Source organism: Tasmannia lanceolata, unplaced genomic scaffold, assembly GCF_043159265.1.
Source record: "Tasmannia lanceolata isolate RefF3 unplaced genomic scaffold, GAP_Taslan_0.1 ptg000006l, whole genome shotgun sequence".
NCBI classification, from domain to species: Eukaryota; Viridiplantae; Streptophyta; class Magnoliopsida; order Canellales; family Winteraceae; genus Tasmannia; species Tasmannia lanceolata.
The window spans coordinates 13,164,638-13,186,041 of record NW_027518683.1 but is presented as its reverse complement, the minus strand read 5'-3'; the positions used below and the strand labels follow the sequence as shown (position 1 = coordinate 13,186,041).

The 21,404-nt window shown below is 36.3% G+C and overlaps 1 protein-coding gene across 1 annotated transcript; it reads left to right on the top strand.

Annotated features, from left to right (window-relative positions):
* The first annotated feature begins 781 nt into the window (after positions 1-781).
* LOC143879771 (mannosyl-oligosaccharide 1,2-alpha-mannosidase MNS1-like) lies at positions 782-19,517 on the top strand. Its single transcript, XM_077382331.1, has 14 exons — positions 782-1,104; positions 4,850-4,897; positions 5,081-5,275; positions 7,627-7,739; positions 8,184-8,249; positions 8,431-8,602; positions 10,112-10,201; positions 12,667-12,791; positions 15,486-15,551; positions 15,753-15,861; positions 15,960-16,058; positions 17,615-17,695; positions 17,945-18,115; positions 18,925-19,517. The coding sequence occupies exons 1-14, from the start codon at positions 952-954 to the stop codon at positions 19,162-19,164; spliced, it is 1,728 nt and encodes a 575-aa protein (XP_077238446.1). The 5' UTR covers positions 782-951; the 3' UTR covers positions 19,165-19,517.
* Positions 19,518-21,404: the final 1,887 nt, after the last annotated feature.

Here is a 21,404-nt window from a genome sequence, read left to right as displayed (position 1 = left end):
ATTTTTTTTTTTTCACTGCTGTCGCTGATTTGCAATTCTAAGGATCTAATCCAATTACAAATTTCAACTGCAAATGTGAGAAATCCAAATCTAAAATCTTGTGCGTATCGAAATCGGTATTCATATGAGGTGGAACTTTTAAAATTGCATATACACTCCCTCTGTTATATAGCTGCTATCATCAGATGCAACAGACCATCCGCAAAATGCCTTTTGGGATGTACGCTAGCAAAAACCATAGTCATAATATCATTTAGACAAAGGGAACTGATATTCGCCCCCCCCCCCCCCCCCCCGTTTAAGGAAAAACGTTAAAAGGAGGGGGATTTTATCCGTCAGTACGAATAGTTGAATAAGTGTAGGATGGCAGTAGTAATGATATGGTGAGAGTGGTTGTAAGGATTGCAGGATTAGCTTGATTTTTGGGCCATAGGAGATTGAAAACAAATCTTGTCGAATGAACGGTCCAGATTAATCAAAGATGGGAGGCTACAATCCATTTGGGGACTCTGAACTTTGAATGTGTGGAGATCTAAGCTCTCTCTGACTCGAGTGAACTTTAAAGTTACCCAAAAACAACATTCAATTTTTTCTATTAATTTATGGGCTCCACTTCGTGTGTCCCAATAATGTATCCAAATACAGATAGAAATAATAGAAAGGAATGGACGGTGTACATTTATACGAAGAAAATTCCTCTACGTCTGTCACAAATTAGTCACACTGACCGCGTCTTCGACCCTCTCCTTTTCTTTTTCTTTTTTCAATTCAAAGACCTAGACTCCCATATGGCTGCATTGGGATTTTTTCATTACTCATCCCTATTGTGGGACCCAGAAAGAGAAATTTCTTCAAACCATTACTTCTGGAGATCCAGTTGAATTGAACAAGGATTAGACTGAGAATTTGTGATTTTTGACCAGGCAAAGGTGAGATTTTTGAGAAGCTTCAATGGCTAGGGCTCGATCTTCCTCTACTCGGTGGCGATGCCTTCAACCAACGTATTACCTAAAACGCCCTAAGCGTTTAGCCCTTCTCTTCATTGGTTTCGTCGTTGTAACCTTCCTTGTCTGGGATCGTCAGTCTCTATCTAGAGAGCACGAGGTTCGTGGATTTGTTTCCTTTTTTTATGTATTTTCCAGTCCTTTACTCGTTATTGCTTTTCTATTTGGTTTTAATTTCCGTCCAAAAAAGGTACTTTTTTTAGGGATCTGGTGATGGATACTAGTCTTTTTCCGGATCCCTATTCTCCTCTTTTCTTGCAATCTGGTGTTGTTGTTTTTTTTCTTTGTTGTGGTTGGTTTTTGCATTAGATATGGATTTGATGAGGTTCTTTGGAAGGGTAATTTATGATCTATTGAGAGATGCTTTGTGGAGCTGGTAATTGTTTTTTCTGCTCTAGGCGGTGTCGTTTAGACAGATCTGGAGGGGAAAAAGTGAACTTTTAGAGGCAAGATTTGAGGAAGAGGAGTCAATCGATCTTTTAGGAAAAATGGGGTTTGGGGGAGAAATGGAGAGGGCAAATGAAGGTGTGGTTGTCGAATCCATTCGTTTCGGTTCCCATAAATGGACCCCGTAACTTTAAGGGACTCTTCTCCATCTCGAAGTGTCTAGGACAAGATGACTTACTAGCCTTGTTTACAGTTGTAGAAGAGGTGGGATGGAAGAGGAATCATAAAAGTGGCTCTCTCCAACCTACCCATCTACTCCATATCCCTATTCAAGATGTCCATGGAGTAGCTAAGAGGCTAGAAAAGATCTAAAGGAACTTTTGGGAAGGTAAGGAAGAAGGCAAAAGAACTTAGTGAGATGGGAAATAGTGTCTAGGACCAAAAGAGAAGGGGGATTGGGGGTTGCTAATTTGGTCTTACTTAAGGTACAATGTGCTTTAAGGGAAGTGGTTTTGGAGGTTTGGAGAGGAAAAATAAGCTCTTTGGAAGAAATTAGTTGCAGAGAAATATGGGGAGGGATGGAGGGGTCCTTCCAATTTGGGGTTAGCTTTAAGCTAGGAGATTGAGAGGGTAAAAAGTTGGCAAGATATTTGGTTAGATAAGGTTCCGTTCTCCAAGTTTTTCTGAGCTAATTTATGTTTGATTATTTTACTACGCACTCTTGAAGAATGTTTTATATCTCAGGTTTGTAAAAATGAGAATTTGTGGGGAACCAGAACCAAGCGTGAATCATCAGTCAGATCATTCTTTCGGCACAAATTTCAAGTAGGATAGAAGCGTTTGTTTGGGCATCAGTAAAAAATAACTGTGCTAGACGGGATGAAACGAATTGGGTTCCATATGGCTAATATGTGCATCATTTTCAAGAAAGGAGAGACGGTAAACCATCTATTTGCATACCATCCACTTTCATCTGGTTGAAAGTCTATGAGTGGTTCGGGATGGGGTGGATTGAGCCGAACTCGGTGGAGAAGCTATTGGAATGTTGGCAATGTTGCCATCCAGGCCCTACGGGGAGGGCACTGTGGTTCATGGGTCCACTTGATGTTTTCTGGGGTCTGGACTGTGAGAAATGACCGGACATTTGAGGACAGGTTCTTTGCCTATTCGTCGATTGTGTGGAAGATCAAGCTCTCGATGGTTACCTGAGCATCCATTAAGAAAGAGTTCATTGGCTACCACATTTGAGACGATCCTTAGAAATTGGACTGAGCTCCTTCCCTAAGTAGAAAATTAGGTCTAGATGGCTCCCTCCACCTACCAATCACATCAAGCTGAACATCGGTGGTTGCTCTCTTGACAACTGCGGTGCAGTAGGTATTGGGGTGGGGGGAGGGGGGTATTTCACAACGAGAATGGTGAGATCTTCCTATCATACTCGAGTCCCATTGGCCTCCAAACAGATTTGATGAAGGTTGAGTTTCAACATTATTTATTGGGATAAAACTATTCTCTTCAGAATTCAATGTGATTGATCATTGAAGGTGATTCCTCAAATTTAATCGACCGGATGAAAAGAGAAAAATGTGGTCTTAAAGAGTGGACCAATATCTAAGAGACTCTGCGAAGTCATGTAGAGGCATAATGGATTTTGTTCACATCCCAAAGAGTGCCAACAAGCATGCTGATAAGCTCTGCAAATTAGGGGTGTCAAGACCTGAACTGTATTTAGGGAAGTTGCTGCCTGCTGATTTACTTTTGTTATCTTTATTTTCTTTAATAAAAAATTTATCCTCAAAAAAGAGTCGATACTTCTTTATTTGAATGATGATGGTATTCAAAAGAGAAACTAAAACGCCCAACATAGACCGATGTGGTCTATCAGTAGCAAAAGAAACAAGAACATCAAAGCCTACGAATGATGAATCTACATCATAGGGTAGGAATCAGAAAAAAGCAATGAAGGGTGTTGGACATCCTTTTTGGTCAACTTGTATGCAATCTCATATGCAGGACATCACATGTGTGTTCGGAGATGCAGACCATCACCTTGTCAATGGCGTCATGGAAATGCCATGGGACCCTACTTGGATCCTTTAGCCATTGGATCACATTTCGAGAATTTCCTTCAATGATCACAGGCTCAAGAAGCTGAGGGGCCAAACTTTGACTATAGATCTGAGCACCATAATCTCAACAACAATAGAGTCAAGTACCCTTGCTTTCCTCAGGCAATTCACTCTAGTCATCTTATGAGGTTGGTGAAACTCGGGATTGAGCCTCTAGCTCAATGGTCAAGGCGTTGTTCTTCAACCTGGAGATCAGAGGTTCAATCCCAGCTTACCTACCAAAAAAAGGAGGTTGGTGAAATTGCACAATAGTGAGGTTCCTGTAAGAACGGACAAGCCGTGCACCTAGAATGGGTTCATTAATAAAAATACTGCTTGACCAAATGAATCCTCAAAGTTGTTTGATGATCTATGTAATGAGGTGGACTTGTCCTTTGGGTGTTTGCCTTTAAGTTGCTGATTTAGACTAATTAAAAGTTTATTGGTTACTTTAAAGAGCTCCTCCCAGGATGTTTATGATTGTCAGGATATCATAGACTTGGTAGTGGCCATCATGCAGTACTCCCGTTTTTATGGCCCTATGGATTGATATCGAGTCCTCATTGAACTCAGCTTTGTGCATTTTTTCTTACTATGGGTTCCATCAGCAAATCAGGTGTCACCAAACTCAGATAACTGACTTCCTTTTCTTCTTTTTAAGATTCGGCCAGATTGACTTATGTTCCGTAAGTAGTAACTGACCAATAATCAGTTGTACCTTGATTTGTTGCCTAAAGCTTCTACTGAAGCACTTTAGAATCTTGCAGTGGTGAGATGCTTAAGGACATAAAAACAGAAAATAGCTTAGTTTCTACCTTTGTTTTGCTGCTTTGTGGTAGTGGTGGTGGTTGGGGTGTTACAAATCAAGTTGTCTTATTGATGAAAATCTTTGGGAATGGGGAAAATCTTTCTTAAGAAGGCAAACTGATTATTGGAAAGCCATCAGAGGAAGTTTTGGTTGTGAAATAGTTCTATCAACTCCATTCAAAACAAAGTTCTATAGAGTGCCTGTATCAAAACGGATTACCCTGTAGCCATTTACTTTGAGTTGATTTGTTTGTATTGAGGCCCCAAAATTCCGAAATTTCATTTCATTTACTGTGTTATGAAATGAGAGACCCATGAGACACTTCATTTTTCAGCATATAAAGAAGAAAACAATGCAGAATTTTCATTGCCAAATCTCAAAGGATTTGTTTATATTTGATTAGTTCCATCCTTTATGATTTTTTTTTTCATTCATAGAATTCTTTTGTAGTAAATGTTGGTCTTCTGTTAAACTTCTGACGAACTGGTGTGCCTTGTGTGAATTTTTTTTATTATATTAACCGGCTTCATATTAATTTGCAGATAGAAATTTCCAAGTTAAATGAAGAACTGACCCGACTGCAGAACCAGGCAAGTCATATGGAATATATTTATGTTCATCGGATGTATGAAACCAAGATTATATTACTTTTTGTTTGATTGTTAAGATTTTAAGTACACCATATAAACCTTTTACTATTCTTTTTGTTTCAAATAATCTGGTTAAAAAATTTGGTTAAGCACTATCAATTGATGCTCTGTAAAATGCTTTAGTTGCAAGATTTAAAGAGCTCTTTGGGTGATTCGGGTGGAAACACCCAATTCACTGAGAAGTCTAGCAAACCCACCAAGACGAATTTTGTTCCTGATGATCCCATCGACATTCGGCGAAGAGAGAAAGTAAAAGGAGCAATGCTTCATGCGTGGACTTCGTATGAGAAATATGCATGGGGACAAGATGAACTTCAGGTTTGCTAGTTTTATATTTAAGAAATTGTCATCGCGTACTTTTCCTTTTTTCTTTAGTTACCTTTTTCTGCTCAAACATTATTATCTCTTTCAATCTAGTAATTTATGTTTCATCTTTTGTATTCACATGTTCATGTCTTTTGACAGGGGGAACTTGGATAAATTGTGCTTTTTTATTATACCTAAGTACGACAGGCATTTGGACATTGCCTTTTGCTATTCATATTTTGTGTGTAACTCAATTTCTAGGCATATTATTCTTGAGAGTTGAATCAAGTAGGGTTTAGCATCAATCTTGGAAAGATTCATTTACATTATAATGAGTATTTTTTCTGTAACTTTTTTTTTCTTCAAGATATTTATTGATAGAGAGTAAATGCTATAGAACGATGTGTAGGCTTATTGCTTTTGGTAACCCTAATTCTCTTAAACTTTTTAACTACACTGTTCTTTATCTATTTATTGATTTATTCTCTGTTTTGTTTCAATCACCATTGTTTTTATTCTTTATCTTTAATTCTTAAATTCTTTATTTCTTTATTCTCTTCAATCCTCGTCATGTTTTCTCAATTCCTTCCATCTATCCATCAATCGCTTTCCAACTGATCATTTCTAAATCCACTTTTTGTTATTCTTTTCTCAAATTTAAACCCCTGTTTCCTTCTCCAATATTCTCAGGTTTCTGTTTGTACCTAAGTTTTATTTCTGGTCTGAAATTACATTCCCTAATTTCATCTTAGAATTTGATTTATTCTGAATTCTATTTCCCATTATGTCAGGTTAATTTTAACTTCTATCCATTGTGCTCACTGTTTCTTCATAAAGCAGCATTCTTGGCTGTCAATTGGCTTTGTGCCAGGTCCAGGCTTTTGGCTAATTTTCCAAGTTGATTTATATGGGTTGTGGCACAATATTTTGAAGGGTATAAAACTCATGTTTCAAATGTGGTCAACTAAACATCTTTAGGCTCAGATTTCTAGGGCTATTGTCAAAATAGTTATCCTTTTGGCTTTTGATTCAAGATGCTCCAACATATTTAAAGAAATACAATTGATCATCATTGGCACACACGACTTCTGACTAATGTCATCTTTAGACCAAATGTGTTGTCTCACAGCATAGGTAAAACATAGTTGACTCAATTGAGTTGATGATTGACTCGAGGAATTTTTAAACAGTGGTTAATATTGGACAATGATCATTCCTAGTTCAAATGTTGTTTTATAGCAGACAAAAGATAGCACATGGACAGATTAACCATACGACAGAAAGTCAGAAATGCAGCTGGGATCAAAATTTAAAAGTCAGAAATGCAGCCTGGGATCAAAATTTAAAAATGGATAAGTCACAGGCATGCCTAGTCACTAGTCATGTAAGAGTAGGATATTTCTAGTGCAATGCCGATTTTTGGGATTTCTATGGTTAATTTCATCACTAAATCAAGTACCCACTTCAAGTTGTTCAAATCGATTCAATTTCTACTCATTCATGGCTATTTTCATATTAGATAGCACTCAGTATGAGCTTTCAATTCGAAGTGGATATATATAGACACATGTAAACAATACGATTCACTTGATAGAACCCTTGTGAATGGATCTTTCTATGAACTTGCAAGATATTATAGTGAGAATGAATTCATCATCTTTCTGGAAAATGGAGATTGGATAAGCAAGTGGTGTTATATTTCCTTTCTACTTTCATTCCCCTCTATGTGTTGGTGATTTTTGACTGCCTGTGATACCCTTTACAAAATGAAGATAAATTAGATATAATAACTTTTTAAGTAGAGGTAAGACAGGCCTTATCTAATCCATTGGTCTACTTCATATAATTGTATTACATTCAACACAGTTGGGGTTCTGAAATACTAACTGCTGATATAGTTCCAAAGTAATGCATTGGCTGTTGACCAAGCTGGCAACCCTTCCTGATGCTATTTTGTAATTTTTGCAGTATTTCCTTTTAGAACATGTACATTAATGGATTAGTTGCTTGGATTGGAAGACATTTCTTACGACAAGTTCTAAACTGAAAAACAACTTGGTATATCAATGTGCGTCAGTAACTTTTCTTTTACCATTCAAAATGAAAAAAAGACATAATTAACGGTAATTTTTTATTTTGACACATTCTATTGTGCTTGGCATTAGTTCACATCATTACCCTTATGTTAGCCACTTGGCTCTTCTTCTCTGGGCTTCTTTTCAGTTTCAATGCTGATTTTAAAATATGGAGCTACACTGAAATACCAATCATGCTTGGTTTTCCCCAAGTATTCGAATTTCTTATTTTACAATTTCATATGCATGCTTTCCTCAAACCAAAATGTTATGTATCTTTTCTTCCAGCCACAGACAAAGAACGGTGCTAATAGTTTTGGTGGGCTTGGAGCAACTTTAGTAGACTCTCTCGATACATTGTACATAATGGGTCTAGATGAGGAGTTCCAAAAAGCAAGAGAGTGAGTACCAACTTTTTGTCTTGAAGTCCTCTTTTCTCAGAGATAGTATCTTCATATTTCTTTATGAGAAGCCATTCAATTTTGTATCACTTTAGAATGAAAAGCTTACATTGGATATCCTATAAAATTTTGTTCAACAAAGGTTATTATCAACTTGAAATGACAACTATTCGGGTTTTCTTATATCTTTTCCCTACTAAATGGGTTTCCTTTTCATATTCCTGGGGCATTGCTTCAAGTTATTCTAAAATATGTAGTCACAATGAACTTAGAACCAGTCCACCCTTTTCAAATTCCTGGGGCATTGCTTCAAGTTATTCTAAAATATGTAGTCACAACCTTAAGAACCAGTTCTTAAATGATTGGATCATTTTTTTGGTTGTTTTATCATTGTTATTAAAATCCTCTGATCTGATGTTAATCATTATTGTTGCTTTATGGCAGGTGGGTTGCAAATTCATTGGATTTCAACAAGGACTATGATGCTAGCGTTTTTGAGACAACCATAAGGTTGCGTTATAAGGTTTAATTTAATTTTATGGTCATTCTCTGATTTGTCTCCTTTCCTGATGGAAAGAGGCCTTGTAATGGCTTGCAATAATTTTTGTCATATTAATTTAGAGCAAGAGATGGCTGTATTCCATGTATGCTTCTTCTTCTTATTTCATGTCTCCATTTCGATGAATTCCAGAGTCGTTGGTGGACTTCTGAGTGCATATGATCTCTCAGGGGACAATGTATTTCTTGAAAAGGCTAAAGATATTGCAGATAGGTTACTGCCTGCATGGAATACTGCTTCTGGAATTCCATATAATAGGATTAACTTGGCAAATGGACACGCACATAACCCCGGATGGACACAGGTAGTTTATGAACTTCTTTACTGGTTTGATTTGTAATTATTTCCTTGACAACACATATTTATCTGTTTGTTTTATTTTGGGGCTTTGTACTTAGACACGTGGGGTACTTCATTTTAAATGGTGTCTTTTTTTTTTTGAGAATGTCATTTTAAATGGTGTCTCCTTGCTGCATGATACATACTAGCATGAATATGCCATGTTTTTCACTTAATTTAGTTACTTTCTTGGTATTTAGGTTCTTAATTCCTTTTGTTTCTGCAGTTGTACACAATTTCGTGTTGTCATTGGTCTTACAAGATCTAGTTATAGAACTGTCATTGGCATGAATTCTTCCAAGTTAAAAATACATACATGTGGAAGTTTATTATTTTTATTCAACATCCTATCATTGTTTTCAGTATACACAATGTCCTAAAGTAGTTTATGTAGATATGTATCAATTCAACTCTTTATAATCTTTTCTTTTCCTGGCAATTTTGTTTCATTTAGAAAAGCCTTTTTTTTAATAGAAATTGTATTCCTGCGAAAATGTATCTACTGATTTTCCATACACGTGCATTCATACTAAATTCTATTTCAATTGACACACTCTAACTCATACTTATCTAAGCTGTGCCTTTCCTAAAATTCATTCATGTACTCTCTGCAGCATAAGTCTTAGGTAGACTTTTCGTTAAAGGACTTCTTTGGCCTTCAAATTGTTATATATTATTATGACAAACTTCTATCATCTCCAATTCCAAGAAATGTTGTTTTCAAGTCTGTTCTTTTAGCATACTTTAAACATGTTAAAATTGAACTGTTCACAATTCAATTTTTATGATTTTAGTCGGATGGTATATTCCACTATCTCGAATATGAAACAAAATCACGAACATTCTACATTTTGTCCATAGATACTGTGCAAGTGTGCATTCTCTGTCAGCTCATGTATTGTACAAAATTGAGTTTTTTTCTTCAAAGTTTTTTGGACCTATTGAAGAGAGATTAAATAAATAAAATCAGTCAGCACTCTTCAGAAGCATGCTGTCAAGAACTAAACTCTGATTGACTATGAAGTATAGTACTGACATGAAGTTCCAAGCTAGTCATGGTTGTTTGAGTGGACAGTTTTGTGATTAATCTACTTCTGTTAATATCCAAATCCCATCACATCCGACTTCTTTGTTCATAAAGATGTAACGAAGCCTGAATTTCAATCCTTTAACCTGTTTAATTAGGAATCTGACTTCCAGCCGCTTCATCCTAGACTGTGAATTGAATCTAGAACCGAATTGTTGTTGAGTGCCAATTGATGGTGGTTTGTGATTTTGATTAACCAGTGATCTTGATTAACCTTTATAGTTCCTTTTAAGTTTGAATCTTCAACAAGTTACCACTTTAACGCTGTTTTGATATTATCAGTTCATTCAACCAAACATAAACATCGACATTGTGCTCTTATGTCTATGTCATATGCATTCGCTTGGGAATCTTTTAATCAATGTTTATAATTTTTCATGTTCTCAGGGTGACAGTATCCTAGCAGATTCTGGCACTGAACAGCTGGAGTTTATTGCGCTCTCTCAGAGGACAGGAGATCCGAAATATCAGGAGAAGGTTCCTTTCAATTATAGTTTTGATAATTAATCATGTCTTATGTCATTGATTAATGTTGAAATATGCATATTTTTCTTATATTTGCACATGTGCATTTATTTCAATTTTCATATGAGGATATGGGTGCTATGCATGTGCTCCCATTTGTATGAACCTGTGCATATGCATCTGAAGCTATTGCTTGTTTCTTTTAGACACCTTGGACCCTTTGGCAGCGTCTTAATCTATTTATTATTTCAAAAAAAAAAGTTTTCCTTTCTTGTTTCTATACGGTTTGAAAAAGCTATGACGATTCGGTTTTTAATACTGGTGAGAACTAGGAGTTGAGGGTTCTCCTTGTGTATGGAAGGAAGAAATCAGTATGGAGAGACATCATGAGGGGTTTGGAGGATTTTCATGTAGGGTGTAGATATCGAGCAGGTGTGGGGATCAGATCAAGTTTTGGTAGGACACTTATACTATGATAGATTGTTGATGGTGGTGGCAGGACACTCATACTATGATAGATTGTTGATGGTGGAGTTCCCTTCCATATTTGGAGTGGCAGCCAACGAACATGTAGAGTGTGGGGAGGTAGGTATATGGGTAGATGGAAAAAATTGAGTGGGACATTAAGTTTCAATGATTAATTTTTGATAGGGAAGTGGATACTGTTATGGAAATATGGAGCGAGTTGGAGGTAGTCTATGAGAGACAAAGAGCTTTGGATCGTAGGATGTAGAAGAGTTGTTCAGATGATACCTTCTTTTTTTTTATCAAAAATCTTTTATTTTGGGCAATTAGTTTCTACTTTAATCTTTTATTTTGGGCAATTAGTTTCTACTTTCTACTACTGAGATTTTGGTGCCAACTAGGTGGGTGTGGAAGATTTTGGCTCCTGCTCAGGTGGTTGCCTTTTGTTGGATGGCTAGCTTAGATAAGATCCCCACTATTTATCACTTGAGTCATTGGTATAGATTCATCACTATTCACTAGCTGGTTTGCATGTGTGGTGATGACAAGGAGAAAATTGATCACTTGTTCATTGCAGATATATCAGGGAGATATGTAGGTTTGTGCTTGAGTTATTTGAGGTTAGATGGGGTTTCCCTTGTTACATCACTGAGCTGATTGAGAGTTGTGAGTTTGGTCATCGTTCTCAGAGTGGTAAGATCATCTAGAGACTTGCTCTTGTAACCCCTTTGTGGCTTGTTTGGAATGAGAGGAATAACCCCATTATTTAAAGGTAAGTTGACAGCTGCTCACTTCATTTGACAGTCAATTTTCGCTATGGTTGTGCGGTGATTGGGGTAAGAAGGATTTAATTCTTGGCTGAGGGATCCTTATTTCTTTCATTTTTCATTTCAATTTTCTCGAGTTCAAGTGGGTGTCAGAGACCAAGTTAAGGATTGCTTGGGCATTGCATAGAGATACATACTATGCAAGATCGGCCATCCCTTAGGTAGTTCCCTCCCCTTTTGGGGTTTCGTAAGGTGAATTGATGGTTCTAGCTTAGGGAATCCTGGTTCAACTGGCATTGGAGGTATTCTTTGGGACCATGATGGCGATGTTACATGGGCATTTTCTGGTCGGATCGGGGTTGGGGATTCTAACAAAGCCGAATCCCTTGCCCTAAAGACGGGGATCCTTCTTATTGATCGTGATTTTTTCAACTCAGTGATCGTCGAGATAGACTCATTGAACGTGATTCAGTGGATGTTCAAGAAGGGAGGTTTTCCTTGGAGGTGTGTTGATGCGTTGGATGCACTTCTTGATCATGTAGAAGGAAAAGTATTTTCATTTCACCATGTTCACTGCTCTGCCAATGACTCGGCTGATGAGCCAGCCCGAGTTGGAGCGCAAAATGTGGAGAGTCTGATCCACGGTCATTTTGTTTTTGTTGGATTTGACACATTTTGCTTTTGTTTGCTTACTTGACCAGCTCGGCAGAGGTTTTGTTGGAGTTTTTGCACTTAATATAATTTTGTTGCTACTAAAAAAATTGTATCGACCTCCCCCCCCAACACACACACACACAAAAAAAAATGATACAGATCAGCCAAGATGATACATTTTACATATAGACCGCTATTTTGAACCTTGGTTGTACTTGATTTTTTTATTTGAATGAATGACTCCGGCCATGTGAAGGCAATACTATAATTGCTGGGTTAAGTATTTATCAGCACAGCGAGAAAAAAAACGAATTGGGACCCATTACAACGGGGATTATAGATGGAATCTTACTTCTAAGCAATACCAATCCTTGGCTGCAAGTGGATCAAGGAACTATCATGCTATGTGCATTCTTGCGATATTTCAATATTTTCTCAAACTTTTCCATTAGTTGTAACTTGTGTTTATGTCATGTAGTTGCCATCTCATTGTACCAGAAAATAGTTCTCTTGCTGGTGTTTCATTAACAGTTATTCATTCAATCAAATTTCTTGCATTAAGATGGATTTTTTGGCTATTTTCTGTTTCAGGTGGAGAATGTGATTACACAACTTCGTAAAACCTTCCCTGCAGATGGTTTACTCCCAATCTATATTAATCCCCACTCAGGAGCAAGCTCATATTCCACAATTACATTTGGTGCCATGGGTGATAGGTATTAATACTCTTTGGATACCTACTTGGAGTTAGCAAATATTGAACTAATTACTACATTGTCTCCATGGCAAATTTTTGTCGAGTTGAGCCTTTATAAATGACTGGGACCTCATCTACTTTTATGTTTTGTTTAACATCTAAAATTTGAATCCTAGAACATAAATATGACTTCAATTGTTATTTCAATATATATATATATACTTCCAAAAAATCATGCCGGAACCTGGATTTCCACAGGAGCTGGCTGGGGATTGTGATCAAGGTTTTAAATTTCGGTGTCAGTTTCGGTTTCGGTGGTGATTATGATTTTGTTTCAGGCTGAAATTTCGGCCGAAATCATTTAAAAATATGATTATGATTTTGTTTTGTTTTTTTTTAATGTCGACCGAAATGTCTAAAATTTCGGTGTGATCAGCGATTTCAGTGGAAATTTTGGCTATTTCGGTGAATATTTCATAAATTTTGGTGGGAATTATAACATTTCAGTGGACTTTTTTAAATTTTCGGTGGATTTATTTAAAATTTCGGTGGAAATTTTGTAAAAAATGCTAAAAATGAACCAGAATTTCGGTGACATTTCGGCAAAATTTCAAAATTTCACCCTGAAATCTTGTAAAGAAAGTAAGAAACGACTTCATGTAAATTTTGTTTCGGTCGCTGCCGAAACCACAATATTTCGGCCGAAACAAACCATGATTGTGATTGATGAAATAGAAAACAATTGGCATTTCCCATCAAATGGGACTGCCTTTTGTTTTCAAGAATTACAAGATGATTGTATCAAAAAAGAATTACAAGATGATTAAAAGGAGCACCTATTAGATGGGCGCGGGAAGAATAGATAAAAATATAGAAAGCTTCAGTCATCCTTCCATGAGTATTTGTTATGATTGTGGAGCTTAGTTGTCGATTCCGTATTCTTCGGCATTTCATTTCGGTTAGTGGAACAAAACATCTCGGTGTTTTGACCGTTTCGGCGTTTTTGTTTTAGAAAAAAGAATCTACGGCCGAAGATTTTTTTTAATAGTTAAATTTTTTTTTTAAATCCAAAAAATGAAAAAAAAAAATTAGAAAAACATAAGAAACCATTCTTTGAACCAAATTTAAAAACACAAGACAAAAAAACATGTTTTATTACATAAAATGTGTTTTTAAGTAGAAGACATGAGATGAGTAGGGATGGTTGAACTCGAAGGAATTGAGAGAGAAAATTTAGGGTGTAGAAGTGAAGAAAATGAGGGCTTATATAGGGTTTTTATTTTTTGGGAATGCAAAAAGGCAGAAAATACCCTTCAAGCGGCTATAAAATAATTAAATACAGCTATAAAATAATGGTAAAACAGTTTAAAAAACCAAAATATAGCTATTTGACGGCATTGCAGTATTTTTTTTGAAAAAATACTGTGTTCCACCCCTCTATTTCGGCAGGAACAGACCGGAACACACCAGAACAAGCTGTACGGACCACAGGAAGCCAAAATCTAGGCCGAAATGGAATGTTGGTGGTTTCTATTCCGTTTTCCTGACCAGAACGAAACATTGCATTCGTATATACGGAACGGAATTCAAAACTAATTTGTGGAGAAAAAAACAATTAGGGAACTTGTTAAATTATAAGACAATAATATATGATTGCAAAATCTACCAAGTTGATTCAGGAACCAAATAATGAATCTAAACCTGTCAGAACCTAGAGAAGTTACTCTCTGATAAGTCATGAAGAAAGTTTAGTTTTATGCAATGTCTTCCTTTTCTGTTAAAAAAGATATTGACTTGAGATACTTATCTAAGTGTACGAATAAAGCATTTCACTCATCTGAGTAGAGCAACTCAAAAGGCTATATGTTTTTCATTGCTCTGTTTGTAGAATGCCAAAAGCATTTATTGACCTAAGTTTTTAGACGTCTATTTTTTTGTTGGTGTCTTTGTAAATAGTCTTCCATTTGGAGTCAATAGTATTCCATTTGGAGCAATATACGCCAGCGCTCCATTCAAGTTGCAGGGTAGTTTCTTCTTTCCTACATTTTTATTCATAATTATTTGACAGGAGAAGAGGAAAGATGAGATTGAGAGAATGAGTGAGTTGAAGATGTGGTGGCGTGGAGGGAATGGTGAGTGGAGGCAGAGTTAGGCCGTTAGGGTTTCTTCCAATGGTCCCTAGGGCATCATAAACCCGTGAAACGACCAGTTACTCCAAAAGCTCAAGCTATTGGAGAAGGCGTTATTTTATCTTTTATACTTTAACATCAAACAACATATCTTTCATGGGTTTATGATTGTTTTCCATTCTGCATCGCATTCTTTTTTATTATTGATTTGTCTCAGCGAAGTACCCCTGTCCATGTGTCAGTCCATAAATACCCAATTTCTTGCCTTCTTGAGATCCATATGCTGGTTACTTCTTATATTCATGTTATTAGTCTTCATCTTATCATCATGACTTCAGTTTTATTCATGACATAATCGAGTGCCATTTTTTTGGAAGATTTTATTCAAGTCTACTATGGACACGACCTTTCTTTTTGGTCGCTCAGAATGATTTTGGCAGTTCTCTGATTCTATGGACTTGGTTGTTTTGGTCCACTGTATAATAGTTAATAAAAGTATTCTGTTGTTATCACTTGCTTTATTGAATGTAACTTCATTTACCATGCCTAAATAATTTCTAATTCTGATGGTTGTCCCAATGCAGCTTTTATGAATATTTGCTCAAAGCTTGGATACAAGGGAACAAATCTGAATCCGTGAAGCATTATAGGTCAGAAATTACCCTTTCAACATGGGGAGCAATATTTTACTGTCTCATATAACTATCTCATTTCATTATTTAAAAAAAGGAACACTTCTAAACCATTGTTGACACATGTTTACCATAATACTTTATCTAGTTTTGGATTCTGCTCTTAGAAGAACCTGCTACGATGAAATAAGCTCTTAACTAATCAGCTATTTGAAACAGAGAAATGTGGGAGACATCAATGCAAGGTCTGCTGAGCTTGGTTCGAAAAACCACACCATCATCTTTCACATACTTATGTGAGAAAAATGGTGATTCTCTGTCCGACAAGGTAGTTTCTAGTTTGAGTGCTGTAAAGGATTCTTCTTGAGGCTATAGTTAGTATAACTCATGTGGAGGCTTGAGTGCATCATTTTCTAATGTATGCAGATGGATGAATTAGCATGCTTTGCTCCAGGGATGCTGGCTTTAGGATCAGCTGGTTATGACTCTGAAAATTCGGAGAAATTTTTATCACTTGCAAAAGAGGTAGTGCATAATCTATCCTAGTTATAAACTTATAATTACATTTCAGATAAACTAGGCTTGGAGTGTGTGTGTGGTGTTTACAATTTTTTTCAAGGTGTCCACTAACTTTGCTCTTCTCTGTGGAAGTGGTGGGAACAGATAAACATGTGAAAAACATAAAAGAATCTTATCTACAATATCATCTCTTTCTATTTTTGTTTTTCTTAAAGAGGGGGTGGGGGTGGATTAGTTGGAGGGGATAGGTAGCCTGGGTTTGATGTCATCTATTACATCTGCTAATATCAATGACATTAAATCCTAGTTAGGTATCATGGGTTTGACGTCATCTTTTTTTTTTTGTAAGGTAACAAATTTATTCCAGAGAAGAAAGAAAATACATAGGCCCCAAAATCTTGCCTGCTTTATAAGCAAATCACCGTCTACAATATAGGGAAGGCCTAAAAGTTGTCTTCAGCATTCAAAGGAGCATGGGTTCTTACTTTGTATAAGTTCTTGATTTCAAGTGAACCTGTATTAGCTCCCACATCACACTTGTCTCTAATTACCCTGTTAACTACCATCAAAGTCTGTCTTGAGAAGTTAGACACCAATGGGTCTCAAGATGTTAGCAATGCCTCAAGGCCTTCGATTGCTCCAGCTGGGGTTTGAAGACTGTCACCACTCTTGACTTGGCAGGTACAACTTGACTTGAGTTTCACTCAAGCTGAGGCAACCAACTAAGATGCTCCAAACTTGGATTGAATGATTTGACTCACTCTAATTCTGATCTTGAGTTGAGTTGACTTGCTCCAAATTTTAATGAAAAAATTTGCAAAGCTATCAACTTGAGTATCAAACATTATGTTAGTATACCATTTCGAAAAGGAAAAAAAAGAAAGATAAAGCTTATACTGATGTTAGTGCATCTACCTGATGAGTCCCCAGCTCAACTATATAATGTATAAATGCTGCTCATATTATTATGTAAAAATTAAATTTGTGAATCGATTAAATTATTTTGGTGAATCCACAAATCTTTCTTTTCTTTTCCAAACCGATACTCGATACCCGTATCAGATTCCAACTCTCATACCTGTACTGATGCAACATAGGATTCAACAATGTAATATGATTTACTTTGGCAACTTGTAGTATTTTTATATTATTAATGGCACTCCTCTTTTATTTGACACTTTACCAACTAGCTGTTAAATGCTGTTATAATTTGCAAATATCTATTAGCAGCCAATTAGAATAGATCTAATGAAGTGCCATCATCATAACAAGTGAGTGCAGATATTATTACCCTCGAGTCCTATATATTAAAAATTGTCGTTTAGCCCTCTCATGTATGCACTTCTTGATTTCACCAATGCACAAATCCACATCTCGGCCACTATCTCAGGCTTAAATTTATCACTTTTATTGTAATAGGTTTTTCTCAAGTGCAAGGTCAATAATATTTGGAGTTGCCCCTAAAATCTTTTTGACCAACACATATAACAGCTTTCTCCAACGTGCAAATTTTATTTATCCTTTTTTGTTTCTTCGATTAAAAGGTTTTCTTCCTTGTGCAGCTTGCATGGACTTGTTATAATTTCTATCAGTCAACTCCAACAAAATTGGCAGGAGAAAACTATTTCTTTCGGGCCGGACAGGTTAGATATTCTCTTTCTGCCCTTCACAAGATCATTTTCAATGGTGGTTTCTCATTGTGGATGATTAATCACAGATACCAAGTGTATAGTTAAGTCTCTAGTTTCTAATTTATGATCTTCAATTAAGCACATGGATTTTTCATTTCAAATGAATGTGATCATTTAAGCACATATATCAACTTGGTATGATATGATCATTAAGCATTGCATTGTCTGACAGCCTGCATACTTTACAAAACATAATTGCAGGACATGAGTGTTGGGACGTCGTGGAACATATTGAGGCCAGAGACAGTCGAATCACTTGTGTATCTCTGGCGATTCACTGGTAACAAGACATACCAAGAATGGGGTTGGAACATATTCCAAGCATTTGAAAAGAACTCTCGTATAGATTCTGGTTATGTTGGATTGAAGGATGTATGTTTTCCCATACCTCTTCTCTAAATCTCTTCTTTTTTCATTTTGCCTATTTGCTTATTCTACAAAAAAAAATGATGGTGCAGCTGTATTTTTATAAGGAAAATCCTTGACTAAATTGTCCATCCTTTTGAAAATTTTATCTATCTACCAATTATTGTCCATCCTTTAAAAAATACACATGTGGGAATGCAATGTTATCCATGTACAAGTTTAACAGAAGATGCAGTTTTAAAGGAAATGCAGTTTTGTTCAACTTGGAATTTGTAGACAGTGTTAAGGATGGGAGGATTGTCGCTGGTTCATTAGTTTTTCTCTGCATGACATCTGAAAAGATAACCATGGTTATTTCTAATTACATTTTTTTAACAATGCTTAGTTATATAACTTATATCTACATTTTCGTCATTTCTAAGAGGGGGCAGGCATGTTGTCCATTTTCTTAGGCATGTCCCGCTTGTTTTGGCATATCTAAGAAATATAAACAAAAACCTTCTGAACCCAGAAAAAAACCCTTTCCTAAAGTTGTCAATACATGTATTGGGCAAACATGATGATTCGGGTGGCCAGGAATCTGAGATTATATAGCCATCTTTTTTATCATTTTTTGTAGTATTTGTATATGTTATTATTCTGTACACTTTCCCATATATTGTGCTATTATGAACAAATATTTATATAATAATGCATCTTTTGGATTTTCCATTTGAGTGTAATTGCTTGTTTATTTGTCTGTAGTTGATTCTTCAGTTCTCCATTAGTCTCTTGTCACTGGATGCTTTGTTTACTCATGATTTCTGGGTGCCCAGGTTAACACTGGTGATAAAGACAACATGATGCAAAGCTTCTTCCTTGCCGAGACACTCAAGTATCTGTATCTTCTATTCTCACCACCCTCATTCATGTCCTTCGACGAGTGGGTGTTTAACACGGAAGCCCACCCGCTGAAAATTGTTCCTCACCACAACAGTGGTGGGGCTCTCAGAGGATCAGAGGGAAAACAAAAGCCTCCTGCCCGATTAATTGGCAGAAAAGAGATCAGGGGATAATTAGGCTTCTGCTTTGGAATTTTGGATTCGGTTCCTTTTCTAACTTCCAGGTTTCATTCAAGATAAAGAGCTGGGGACTTTGACTAATTTTGGCGTGCAATGAGTAGTAGGTCTCACATGACATGGTTTTCCTTCATAGATATTAATGAGTTTGCTGTTAATGGAAAAGGAATGGCAACCTGAAAGAGGACTGCGAATCATATTATAGATTGATTCCATTCAGTTCAAATGCAAAGTGTAATATAGACTGAAGCTGCTAAGCTAGATTATTATTTGCTGTTATAATTATCTTACAGTGTAGTTCTTCCTATTTTGAGAAGCAAGATTGCAATAAAACTCGTTGGGTTCGGTTAGTGACAGCTTGATAGAATTTTTTACATGCTCTTGTTTAAAGCTTTTATGTCATCTTAACTATTCCAGTGAATGAGGATTGAGAACCCAATTGAGAGACCATTCTTTTTTGTAGTGATTCTGTTACTCTTTTATTATATAGTAAGCCCTCTAATAACTAAGTTTCAGTAGAAAGCTATTCAACAAGTTTCTTGAGATTATCAGAATTAGTTCATTCTATTTTTCATTTATTACAAGACCATTTTTCACATTTCTTTTAAAATCTTTGTTTTCAAGTATGTTTTGGCATTGAAAAAGAAAGGCTCCTAATGTTGGCGTGAGCTCTGACCCTTGATCTTTTAGATCTTTTGCTCATTCTTCTCGTGTATGGAATCTAGAAGAACCAGAGAGATGCTTAAAGTTTGTTACTTGTTTGCTTATTTACAAAAATGTTTTGTCTTTTACATTTGGATTGTTTTGATATTGGCAGCCCTCTATATGTCCAGCTTTCCTCATTGATGATGAATGATAGGATTAGGATTTTTTCTTTTCTTTTTCTATATATAAAGGAGTTGTCTATTTTTCCATTCTTAAACCTTCTGTTAATATATTCACCATATAAAAACTCCTGTTAACATATTCATTTGAGTCATGATGTTGTCAATGTTCAAATCTAGGAGTGTCAATGGACCCAGGCAATCTGATGGATCCAAAGGATTTGAATATTAATTGATAGGATATGGGCAAATAGCTGGGTCATGACCCATACTTGGAAAATAAGATTTGAAAAACACATTTTCACATTTCTTACTACTTGGACTATGAGCTTCTATTTATATTCCCTCATGCTATGAAACTCTTGATGGGTCCTGAGTTCTACATGCATTAAAAAACTAAATGATGATAAATAACTGCTGCTGCATTTTTCAACCCTTCTCATTCTCCATTTTCCAAAGTGGGGCGAAATAGGCAGAATAGCTTCGTTTTCGAAAAATCAGTGGTTTTAGCCACTGGGAATCAAGGATTTAGAGAAATAGGTAGAGCGGGCCCTGTTAGTGAAAACCATTCACCAGTTTTTCAATCTTTTCCATTATCCGCAGTGAAAAAAGTGCAGAAATTTGGTTCCTTTTTAAATTGGATGCCTCTTCCATGTTAATGGCCCCTTTGCAGAATGCGGGAGTCTATAAATCCGCACTACTGAGGATACTTTTTGATGTTATGCATAAGAAAATAATGTGTTTTACTAATGACACTCCTCTCCATTTTACACTTGTAGTAAGCTGTTTTACACTGCTACTATTCAAAGAAAAATAAACAGTAAGCAACAAACAGAAAGGCTTCTGATAAAGTGAGAAGTGCTATGATCAAAACAACAGTGCTGAGGATATCCTTTCCCTATTTATATTGCTTTAAGCGATGACACTTCCCCTATTTTTAGATGGGCCCTGAATTTCCTTCTTTTGGAATGGAGGGCCCTGAATTTCCTATAAATTTCATTCTGATATAATATCACAACCTTGGATTTGCCGTCCAATTTCATGGAAAGCCATTTCACGGCTCACTTTTGCAGGAGAGAACATCCACACAGGCTCACTTTTTAGCAGATAATCGTCTTATTCATTGAATCCATCTGAGGTGGCTATTCTCTCCAGCAAAGTTAGCCGTGGAATGGCTTTCCATGAAATTGCCTAGCAAATCCCTTATTTCCTTTAGAAGGAGAATCAAGTAGGACTGATCCAAGTGCACACCACTATCAAGAATGAAGTAATGCTTCAATAATTTACAGTAATGCTTTAGAGGTGGCAGTTTTAACAGATCAACTTACATAATGAACAAACCGGTTAAAAAAACAGAAAATCTATGCATAGTAGCATTATATGTAGAAAAAATCTAACCAAATGTAAGGCATG